The 11,688-nt window shown below is 39.8% G+C and overlaps 1 protein-coding gene across 8 annotated transcripts in view; it reads left to right on the forward strand.

Annotated features, from left to right (window-relative positions):
* sptbn2 (spectrin, beta, non-erythrocytic 2) overlaps positions 1-10,875 on the forward strand; it is a 61,417-nt gene extending 50,542 nt beyond the window's left edge. For 4 of the 8 annotated variants that reach the window (XM_034099247.2, XM_034099248.2, XM_034099250.2 and 1 more), the window contains 8 exons: positions 2,554-2,750; positions 2,973-3,097; positions 3,198-3,273; positions 4,916-4,993; positions 5,960-6,135; positions 6,658-6,831; positions 6,973-7,018; positions 7,328-10,875. In XM_034099247.2, coding sequence (XP_033955138.1) covers positions 2,554-2,750; positions 2,973-3,097; positions 3,198-3,273; positions 4,916-4,993; positions 5,960-6,135; positions 6,658-6,831; positions 6,973-7,018; positions 7,328-7,540 — 1,085 coding nt within the window. In that variant the 3' untranslated portion in view covers positions 7,541-10,875. The remainder of the gene's footprint in view (positions 1-2,553; positions 2,751-2,972; positions 3,098-3,197; positions 3,274-4,915; positions 4,994-5,959; positions 6,136-6,657; positions 6,832-6,972; positions 7,019-7,327) is intronic. The other 4 variants (XM_034099253.2, XM_034099254.2, XM_034099249.2 and 1 more) reach the window with 3 other exon arrangements.
* The last annotated feature ends 813 nt before the right edge of the window (positions 10,876-11,688 follow it).

Genomic DNA, 11,688 nt, shown 5'->3' on the forward strand with positions numbered 1-11,688 from the left:
GTAGTGATGGCGAGATGAAGCGTTGAAGCTTTCCAGCCAATTGGTTCGCAAAAGGGTTCATCTCATGAGGCTTCATCATGGGCTTCATTTGAACACAAACCCCCCTGTTGATCAAAGTGTGTAAAACAGGCAGGTTGGACATCTCAACAGTGTGCTCTATCTCATACCGAGTTCCCAATGAGTAAAGCCTTAGAATACCTCTAAACAACGAACATAAAATCATATTTTCATGTTAACAATATTGTATTTATTCCAGTTTAATGATTGTGATTGAAAAGCCTAAAGAGGCTGGTAAACATTGCAAAGAGGGATTTATATTCCTTAATAATATTCGTAAACTTAACCATGTTGGAGCCTGAGAAAGGCTAAACCATATCAAAGACTACATTTATTAACTACATTATCTCATTTAGCTGTAGCTTTTATAAACAAAAAAGACGTACTGAACAGGCGTTGAACCAGGGACCCTGCGGTCGAGAGCCATCTGCTTTCCAGCTGAGCCACAGCACACACCCTGAATTCATCTGAAAACACTTTATACAATTTATTCCTGTATTTATTTATGTTTTTATTCCTACATTTATTGATGCTTTTATTTATTTATACTTATGACATGTTCCGACCTCTATATAAGTGAGGGTCTGAGCTCTCTTAATTCCATCGTGTCACCGGGCTCGGGTACAGGAGGGGTAATATCATTCTTATTATACAATCATGGGTAATATGAGCGTTGTGGTTCAACCAATCTGAAGCACTTTCTGAAGCAGTCACGTGCAGTGGCATTTCTATATGTACAAAAGTGGTGGGGCACAACAAACTCAGATGTCTGAAGCTTCTGCAGTGAGGTTCATGGCTGGTGAGGCACTGGCACTGACTCTTCAGGTTTACAACTATTATATTTTGACCTAAATCAAAATATAATATTATTTTCAAAAGCTTTTTTAGTCTGATGCTTCAATTAATTTTAAACAGACAGTTCAACAGAAGGATACCCAAAAAATGTAATTTTATCATTTAAATATTGAATTGTTCTCTCTTAGTAAGATCCCATTTTCAATAAAATGGTGGTCTTACCTTGACTTGAAGATTAAGTCCATTTGCCTATCCTTCTGGACAAAAATCTCTATTACTTTTTTGTAAAAGTCCTCCTTATCTTCTTGTAGTTTCAAATGTCTATCATAAATCTAAATAATGGATTTATGATTCGAAAATGATAAAAGTAGGGTGGATATTATCTGGCGGAACAAAACGTGCATTTATCTAACAGCTACGTTTCCCACAGATCTTATTTTGAGCTATTTTCTAAAATCCTATGGAGAAATCTCATTGCTTTTTTGTGGAGGGAAGCCATGCGCAGCTTACTTCCTGGTTTTAGGACGCTTCTCTCTCCTCTTCTTCACACACCACACTTTTCGCAGCACACATACTTACAGCCAATCAGCTCTGAATTATGTGAGATGACGTATGGTGGGGATGGCAGCACTTTGCCCCTATGGTCATTATTTTTTGCCACACACATTAAATAGGAAAATACTCTGAGCATGCGCAGTGTAGTTTTTACAGTCACCGTTCACTTAGACAGTCAGAGGGAGGGGCAGGATCGGGTTTTGTCCCACATGGCTCTAAACAGCTCAATAGGCACACACTGTAGACACTAATTAGAAGAACACACACTAAAACAGCAATGCACAGACGAATCAGATGATTAAACATGATCTTAACATATATTTTATATATTTTTTAATTTATTTTTTGCATTTTGTTGTAATCATTATTTTAATACTTTCTGCTGACACTAGGTGGGGCTGCCCCTAATGACCAGTCGCCACTGGTCACGTGGTATCGACAGGCAGCGAGGCTTCGTTTGTCATCAATGACGTCACTGGCCCAAAATGATACAAGCCTCGATACAAGCTTCACAAAAAGCTTCGGGGATTACTCGACACACGCTCCGAAGCCTCGGCGCAATACGTAACATCACTAGCAGATAGCATGAGGTAGAAAAGATCGCCGATGCTAATGTAGCGTTAGCATGTCTCCCCCGGGGGCATCCGGGCTTAAACGGTGTATTATAGAATGATCACACTGGTTATGACATCCTTTACGTGACTGGGATTTGTAGTCTTTCTAGTTGCGTATTTTTCATTGACAAACATTATGTGGTATTCATGGCACAATTCAAATGGGATCGAAAGATAGGTTTTCTCTCCCAATTGACTTCAATACATAATTTTTCCGAAATAAGGTCCCATGGGTCGGAAGTGGAAAGGCGGTACTTCGCTTCTATATACCTCTAATATTAGAAAATGGTGTAACACTACTTTATCGTTTGAAAAGGTTTTTCATTCTCACATTTTGTGCCTGGCACCAATGCAGGGATCTTCCTGAAGTACATGAAGCATGTGTGTTGTCCCCTAAAGCTATTGTTGGTCTGAAAGGTCCCTATTGTGTACGCAACTCACTACTAATAGATGCTGGTAAACTGTATTTCTTAGCGTCTCATTATTTGTTTTTGTTTTCACTCTGTCTTTCACTCCCCTTATCCCATCTCAGTGCTGGAGGTGTTGCAGTTTGGTCGCGATGCCTATGTGGCAGAGTCATGGCTGGCAGGGCAAGAACCTCTGGTGCGAGCAGCAGAGCTGGGCTCTAACGTGGACGAGGTCGAGAGCCTCATAAAGCGCCATGAGGCCTTCGAGAAACTCGCTACAGCCTGGGAAGACCGCTTTGTGCTGCTGGAGAAACTCACCACGGTAAAAACTGTCTATTAATCTAGGCATTGATCTTACCTCACTCCTTAAATGTTAAGTTTAGATCAAATCCTGACTTCCAGGCTTATAATTAGGTATATTAGTAAACTGTTGTGAAAATAAGCATACAGTAATATGAATAACAATAACAAAAACATAAGTAATATAATATTGCCTGGTTTAAAAAATGAATAAAACTGACTGTAAATACATTTTGTTTTCCAGCTCGAGGAGCATGAGATGGAGAGGAGGCGAGAGGAAGAGGAGCGAGCGCGGCGACCCCCTACACCCCCCCCTGCAGAAGTGGCACAATCTGAGGCAGAAAGTCAAGCACATGATTCTGCAGCCAGGTAACCAGAGGACAGCTCCGGTAGAGCAGAACAGGGTTTGCTTGTACTTCTTTTAACAGAAATGTCATTATTAACATGCTCTCCCTCCTCTCAAACGCAGAACCAGTCTGGACCAGACCACACTCAATCAGACGGTGTCGGTGAATGGAGTGCACAGCGACAACGACACCTCGCAGGTTAGTGTTGGTGTCCAGATACTGTTCTGTGGTGTTACCTAATGGCGTACATTTTCTTTACCAGGTTTCTAATCTAACTGTTAGTGTTCGCCATGTGATTACATTCCTTCATATTCTACATTATTACATGTGTATAAGGATCATATTCACTGCTTCACTCAATGTGTTAGGAACATTGTGTGAAATGCTATGAGATAGATGAGAGTAACACCTACGTCATTTCTGGGCAAAAATGACGGCCCCGCCCACTTTTGGGGGAAAACAAAGCTGTTATTTGAATGACGGTCAATACAAATTCTGAAGTTTTTGCCAATCCGATCAGAAATGTAAGAAAACCGTGGATTTTTGGATCTTCAAAGAGCCCGATTACAATGGCCAGTCAGGCAAACAATTACATTAAATCATTGGAAATCAACGAGCGGGCTCGATTTATGGTTAAATATCGCAGTTGGCATCTAGGTCACTCTACGGCCCCGCCCACCTTTGGGGCATTTGAATGGTGATCGAGCCTGAAGCCACAGAGCTCTTCTTTTACTGTCCTTTTTTCTTAGAGGAAGTACAGAAACACTGAACTCTGGATTTGTTCTAGTGTTTGAGGTGCAATAAACGACACAGCAGCTTTTTGGCAAGATAAAACTATTATTTTCCGCCTCGCTCATGAGAGCAACAGCTGGCGAAATGACAGCCTCGCCTACTGATTTTAATTTAACCATATTTTGAGACCGATCGTCGATTTCAAATTATTGAATGTAATTGTTTGCCTGACTGGCCATCGTAATCGGGCTCTTTGAAGATCCAAAAATCCACGGTTTTCTTACATTTCTGATCGGATTGGCCAAAACTTCAGAATTTGTATTGACCGCCGTTCAAATGACAGCGTTGTTTTCCCCCTAAAGTGGGCGGGCTGTAATTTTCGCCCGGAAGTGACGTAGGTGTTACTCTCGTCTATGTCTACATTGATTCATATTACATTACTGACAAAAACACTGCAACATTTTGAGTCCTGTGAGTATCTCATAAATATAAATACATAGTGTAACCGTATGTCTTTGTCTGTTCTACTCTAATCAACCATGTTGTTTCCATACTTTTTCCCTGCTCATGTAATGATTTTAATTGCTTTTATCCAATTAAAAGGAACAACTTTTATTCCAGTAGCCTTTGAATGCATTTACATTGAAGCACAATACCTAGAAAGAATATATATAAACCAATATTTTATTTTTGTGACAAGCAGCTACATTTTGCTAATAGGTATTTGTTGATGTTTCTAGTGTAAAAGCATATTTTTTTTTTTAAAGAATCAGTGCCACTCAGATGAAGGAACTCACACACCACTTCAGGAGTCCTGATTCAATGTACAGGACACCTTTGAGGAGGGGGTTAGCCGGGTAGGATAACGAAGACACCTGGGCATGTTACACAAACCTATTAAAGTCTACACTGGCAGATGAAAATAAACACCTTGTGGAAAGTAAAGTCACAAGATTAATAAGGGAGCAATATCTGTATTATGACTTTCATCTATTGTATGGTTAGTCCACACAGTTGTTGACGACCTATATTAGAAGCCAATCAACATGCTGATGTTACCCACCCAGAACAAGACATCTTAACAATGTTCTCATTGCGTTTTCATCAGCAGTCATTATCGCAATCGTTGTCAGTGGGACAGAAAACTCAGCCTAAACGTGTGTGTAAGCCAAAGCAGCCGGAGCGTGTAAGTACCAAGCCGTGGTCAGCTGTGTAGCCCCCCCCCCCAGCTCCTGGTCAACTGCAGTGCCTCTTCTGTTGAGAAGTCATCGCTCTCTGTCACAGATGCAGAAAACATTGCTTTTTTATTCATGTTTATTTATTCATCAGCGAGTCCCATTGCAGTCCAACGGCATGACGCAGATCCATGAGCAGGTTGTTCTCATGGATCAGTCGGCTGCTGTTCATGTGCTCATTCTGACCAGGACAAGAGTGGCTTTAGATGTGAAGCCCGGAGTTGTAAACGTGGTGATAAATGTAGCTGATTTATATGTAGTTTGTTTAAGTCTTCCCCTATTTGTGTGCACTTCCTGTGGTGAGTGTGAAAGTCCTTTTGGTGAAGTAATGTGTAGAAAAAAATGCTATTTTAGGAAAAACAACTATAACAAAGTATCCTTAGCTGATAGCACAGTACTTATCAATTAAAATGGCATTTTAATGTCTGTGGATTTTTGTGCAGGACTTTAGGCTTTAGAGAGTTGAACTGTGGTTGAAAGTGTTCATGTAATTTGTGTCTGAGTTTGTATCTAAGTTTCATTTCCAGGTGCTTAATGGATCATTTAAATTTGACTAAAGAGAAACATTTTTATTTTAAGAATAGTTAAATGTACATTTCAGTAATGTGAGTAATTTCCTTACGTTTTTGGATATATTTTTCCTACCAACTATCCTTGTTAAGTGTAGCAGGCATGTGTGGTTATTTTAATTTGACGTCTTACCCACATGTAAGTACTGTAATTGTGCTGTTTAGCATCAGTGCAGTGTGTGATTATGTGGACCCGCTATGCTGTTATCTCAGCTAATCATACAGCGTCGTCACAGTGAGCGTCGTCATGGCTTCTTCATGTACGGCTGTGAATGGCTGCTTTGCTGCTCGCTGCTTCCATCCAGTCGTGTGCTGTTCCACCTGCTCATGTTCTGGTTTGACCCACAGGGCTCAGAGTCCGAGTCGAACGGACCCGGCAGAGACAGCGGGCTGGCGTCGTCTCACCTCGAGCCTTCGGCCACGTTACCCAGCAGGGGGGGGGCCGAGTCCGATCCAGACACCATGGAGGGCATGCTCTGTCGAAAACACGAGATGGAGTCCCACAGCAAAAAGGCAGCTACCAGGTATTTGCATTAAAACAAACAAAATTCTAAATGATGTATTGCCTGTTTGTAAAATGCACCGTAGAACTCATGTCTGTACCTTATTGTAACTGGTTTTGTATAATTGGTTGTATCTTTTAAAGTTGTGTATGCCTAGTTCCTACCTTTTTAACCCTTAGATTCCCTTAGAGTGACTGGACCCTACACTCTTCCATAAGTGGGTCAAAAAGGACCCGTATTAGAATAATATGTGTTTTTATGCCATTTTTGTCATTTTGGTTAAGAAAAATCACTTGTATAATATTTAGTATTATATTTTGGTTCACACTAGAAATAATTTATATTTAATTTAATTAATGGCATGACATCCAAAACACGTTTTTTGAGGAATAGCTGGAATATGAAATGATAAAAAAATTACAAAGATACTTCAAGAAAACCACCTCACCGGGTCAAAAAAGACCCACTTATGCATCGAAGGGTTAAGGAAGTCAAAGGCATTTTTTACTGACTTTCCTAATTCCTGTTTCTTTGCTCCTACAGATCCTGGCAGAACGTGTACTGTGTCTTAAGAAAAGGAAGCCTCGGTTTCTATAAAGATGGAAAGAGCGCTAGCAACGGCATCCCTTACCACGGAGAGGTTCCCATCAGCCTCGGGGACGCCGTGTGTGAGGTAGCCAACGGATATAAGAAGCGGAAATTTGTATTCAAGCTCAGGTGAGAATAGACTTGGCAAAGAAAAACGTCCCAACAAGGGTCCCTGATACAGTAACACTGTTGCTTAAATAAGTCAAATGAAAGGTAATGAAATGCTGAGATGTATCTGACTAATACTTGACATCTTCAACGCTGTGTCAGCAGGCTCGGGGATGGAAAAGAGTTCCTGTTCCAAGCAAAGGATGAGGTGAGATAAATTGAGTTATCTACTAAAAATGATTACTTTAGTACAATCGTGTTGTTGTGTTGTGGCTCTGTTTGATGATAGTGAAGTATAATATTGTAGCGACCCGGTATAGGGTGCTGTGTGGGTCACTCAAGCATCCCTCGTCTCTCTGCCAATCACAGAGCTGCACAGTAATGCTGGTCTGTGTGTGGTGGGCCTGTGGTTGGGGAGCAGAGGGGGAGGGCTGGAAATCCAAATTGGGATCAATAAAGTACTGTCTTGTCTTATCTTATCTTATCTCTTATAATGATGATTTGTTTTTGTTTAAAGGCGGAGATGAGCGCCTGGATCAGCTCCATCATCAGCTCCATGCCCACGGGGTCAGGTGACTCGCCGGTGGGTCCGCGGGCCCTCAGCCGCGCCATGACGATGCCCCCCATCTCCCCCGGCTCAGGGGAAGGGGGAGGAGTCACCATGCGCAACAAAGACGGGAAAGACAAGGATCGTGAAAAGAGGTTCAGCTTCTTCGGCAAGAAAAAATAGAAACACTTTTAAAAATCGATGGAAACAACATTTACAACTAAATTTCAGCAAACGGAAGCAGGCAGAAAGTAAACTGCTCTCAGATCAGCCCCGGGGGATTCTCAACGTGGCTTTCAGAGAACTTTGTTAAATTTTCCTTCTCTCTCATTCTCTCCCTCGCCAATTTTTTTTATCCGTCATTTCGTTTTTCGTTCACCAAAATCATATTTCACATTAAGCTGCACCCAACTATGAAAGCCTTCATCCAATTTCAGCCGACCCGCTGAGATTATATATCTAAGTCAGTGTCGGGGGGTTTGGCATTAACAGGTATTCAGTTTCAATCCACCAAAACGGCCTTCCTTCAGCATGAATAGTTTCTCTTCAGTGAGTCTTCACTAGCTGAGCCGTTTCCATGACGAGCCGCTAATAAAACAATGGATGGTGGCTTTCCACTCTGGTACACACCGGTTTCATTTCCTCGCTCTTAAGCGCTCAGTTTTTTTGGGAAGGATCACATCAGTCGCTTTTTCTGTTCTCGGTATTGATGTTATTAACCTCACCAATATTGTTGCTGTTATTATTATTATTTATCTTTTGCTATTGCTGGTTTGAGAAAACAAAGTAATTAAGTTTCCAGTAGATAATCTTGATTCATGTTGTGGAAAGAAACACTTTTGGTTAAACTAGTGGAGAATGTTGGGCTTGCCCTTGTATGTATTATTATTATTATTATTATTATTGATTTCCTTTAGGAATGACAGTTGATGAGGTGTTTTGAGAAAAAATAAAGCTCATTGAATTTTAGCAGTGTGCAGATCACAAGTTTCATTGGGAAAATGATATATATATATTTAATAAGTGGTTTTATTTTTTATTTTGTCTCTAATTTTGCCTGTATTTGATTTCCTTTGAGTGATCTTTTTCTGCTTGATTTTCACATTTCTTTATTTCTGTACAAAGCAGATGAGATTAGTTTTCTAGTGTGTGTGTGTGCGAGTGTGTGTGTGTGTGTGTGTGAGTTGTGGTGCCGTGGATTTTGCACGTTAATGTTATTCCTGCTCAAACGTGGCCAGATGAATGCTGCTTTTCGGCACCGCAGACAAACGTAATAATTACTGGAATTATTTCATAAAATCGGCTTTTCCTTTGCTTCTGGTTTTTAATTCTATGTAAGCTGACATTACCAATGAAGTTCCACCAGACGGTTTCATTATTTCTGTTTTTTTAAGTCTTCTAATATCTATTTCCGTTCTTAATTTACTGGTGTGAAGGCATGGGGGCAGTTTGTAGATAAAAAAAAAAAGCTGAAGCACATTTTCTGTGGCGGACGCAGCTGAGCAGGACAGATGGACAGGTCTCATTAAGTGAAGAGAGGGATGTGGAAGTGATTTTGGACTGGAAATATGCTTTATGTGCTAGCTGACAGAGAGAGGAGCCTTACTTGAACCCACAACAGAGTCACAGACCCCCTTTTTACAAACCCATCCTCCATTCGAACAGTCTTAAAGGAAGATAACGTAATACGGAGATAAGAATGTTGTCAGTGGATTTCAATGAAGGTACAGCAAAAATCACAGCAAAGAGGGGAAGAAAATCCTAAATTGTCTCTTAGATGAGATTGCATATGTGGCATGACTTCATGTAGGTTTATACGTGTATGTGTCTCATCATTGCCATCTCTTCTGTGTTGATGTACTCTTAAAAACGTGAGATCACTTCATTTCCAAGGTTGGAGATACACTAATTAAATGTAATTGGCATTTGCATTGATCCAGAACATGATAATGGCAATATAGTTAATGTAACATGTGTTTAATAGTGTCCTCAAATAGGGTACATGTTTGAAATGACAAGAGCATTTACAGTATATTGTGAGACTGTAGGCGGTAGTACAATTTTATATGAATTGGTTGTTAAGTATTATTATTGTAAGTCACTTCAATCCAAGTTCTAATTTGCCTTTTCTAACTGCCAAAAATGCAACAGGAAGTAACAGGATAACAATTCTGAATTCAGGAGTTTAATGGAATATTTGAGGTAGGTTGCTAGTTATAACCTATTTGTAATTTAGCACACCTTGAAAGCAACTCTTCAAAGCTGGTAATGGATGTACACGCCATGCCTTGGAGGCCACAGGAATGTCTCACCAAACTGTTGAGCTGAAAATAAACTGGATGCTGTTTGAACAGGTTGGCCTTATTTATCAACAGTCCCAATTGAATGTGGAACCAGTGATTTTATATTTTAAATCTAACACCCTCCAAGCCAGAAAATTACCTAAAGATGGACTTTGAGACTATTTGACAGCACTTGACTACCTTGTCTCTGTCAGTGGGATTTTGTATCTAGGGTGTGACGCAGCTCCCAGTGTAAGCAGCCTTAAACTTAAGCTGCTCTATTGGGGCTAAGTCATTGAGGTCGGTGCATACATAAGTGAGCCACCGCAGGAGTCAAGTGGATTAGCTGTTTCCAGTGTCTATAGCTACCTTGTTCTGGACATCAGATAAAGCATCCAGTTAAGGACTAAAGGTCACACAATGCATTTTCTTATCAGCTCATTTGAATGTGAATGATTCTAATTAGTTTGGCCAAATTGGTCATGTGAAGTAGAAATATTTCTCCTACTTGATATACTGTACACACACATTAAACCTGTACTGTATATTTAATGCAGAATGACCCTGGCGACCTAGTGTTTATAGGGAACGTCCTTAGCTGGCTGTGATTTCACGTTGCATACGGCATCCGTTCAAAAAAGGAGCGTTGTGCTACTGGTGAGCTTTGACCAGAACATTGGGAGTGATGTGTCGTTGTTAAAGAGAGGGGTTTTTGGTTAAGAGAGTACTTGAAACAATGGGTTACTTGATGAAGAAAAACAACCACTTTTACTTGTTTGGTATTAGATATTGGTGAAATTATGCTGGTGACAATTTGAGCTTCCTTTTTTAGAAGGCGGCAGGGTATTTGCTGTCTAGTGGGAGCTTGTATTTTTGCATCCAGTGGTCTGTCTTGCAGCATTTGATAAGCCTGTCCTCCTACCTTCATTACTTTTGACGAATGTCTGTTCCTTCCTCTGTAATTCAGAGTTGTTAATACCACAACTATTATTAATTGCTATTATTATCACTATTGCTACTGTTGTTACTATTACTACTACTGTTACTAATGCAACTTATTATTGCAAAAGTTATAACTGCTGTCCATTTTCAGGTACGTGTCTGTGATACCAGACCCTTCCACACGATGTCAGTGTGCTGTGGAGCATTTTCATTATGAATCGAAAAATAATGTATGTTGACTTGTGTATCTACATCTAATATTAGGAATAATAAAACATGGTTTAATGAAAATCATGATATTGTTTGTGGGTTTTTGATGATATAAAACATTCCAGCTTGTATTCTATTATGAGCATAAGAGAGAACAAGTGGGACATTTGGATTATGGTCAGTCGACAAACTCATTAAATGCCGATTTTCCATCCATAGCATAGTCTAATATATACAGAGCTGGATAACTGTCATCATCCTGTTTCACACAAAGAAGATTATCACAGTATTCATGTTTTTCATTTAGTCTGTTCTCGGAAAATAGTTTAATATGGTTCCAAGTAATTTAACTAAGGAACTTTATACAGTCAACCATCCAACAGCACCTTGCATAATTAAATATGCTACCAAGTAATACCATGAAGCAGCAAAAGGGAAGCCAACCGGCCACATCTGTGAGGTGAGGTGATCTACAGTATAAGGTATTATTTAAAGAGAGATATTGCAATTTGAATAGGGCTTTCATAAGGAAAGTGAGCTAAATCTGGGCCAAAAGTTTTGATTATTCGAAGAAGAAAAATGCATTTGAAAGCTCATGTTTTGATCCTGAACTTTGAAAAATACAATGTCATTTTCAAACTAAAAACACGTATTTGCAAAGTTTTTCAGGTTGAATATTATTTTGATTCAGTTATAGCAATATTTTTATACAATACAACTTTATTTATAAAGCACTTTAAACCTCCAGACCAAAGTGCTGTACAGGCAAATAGATAAAACACAGCTCAGCTCACACACCATAAAACAAGTACAAGTAAAAACAAAAAACAATTTAAATGCAAAAAAAGCAACACTCTAAAAGATGTTGAAACGCCAAATGTTAAAACGCTAAGGAGA

This window comes from Pseudochaenichthys georgianus, chromosome 14 (genome assembly GCF_902827115.2).
Source record: "Pseudochaenichthys georgianus chromosome 14, fPseGeo1.2, whole genome shotgun sequence".
In the NCBI taxonomy this organism is placed as follows: Eukaryota; Metazoa; Chordata; class Actinopteri; order Perciformes; family Channichthyidae; genus Pseudochaenichthys; species Pseudochaenichthys georgianus.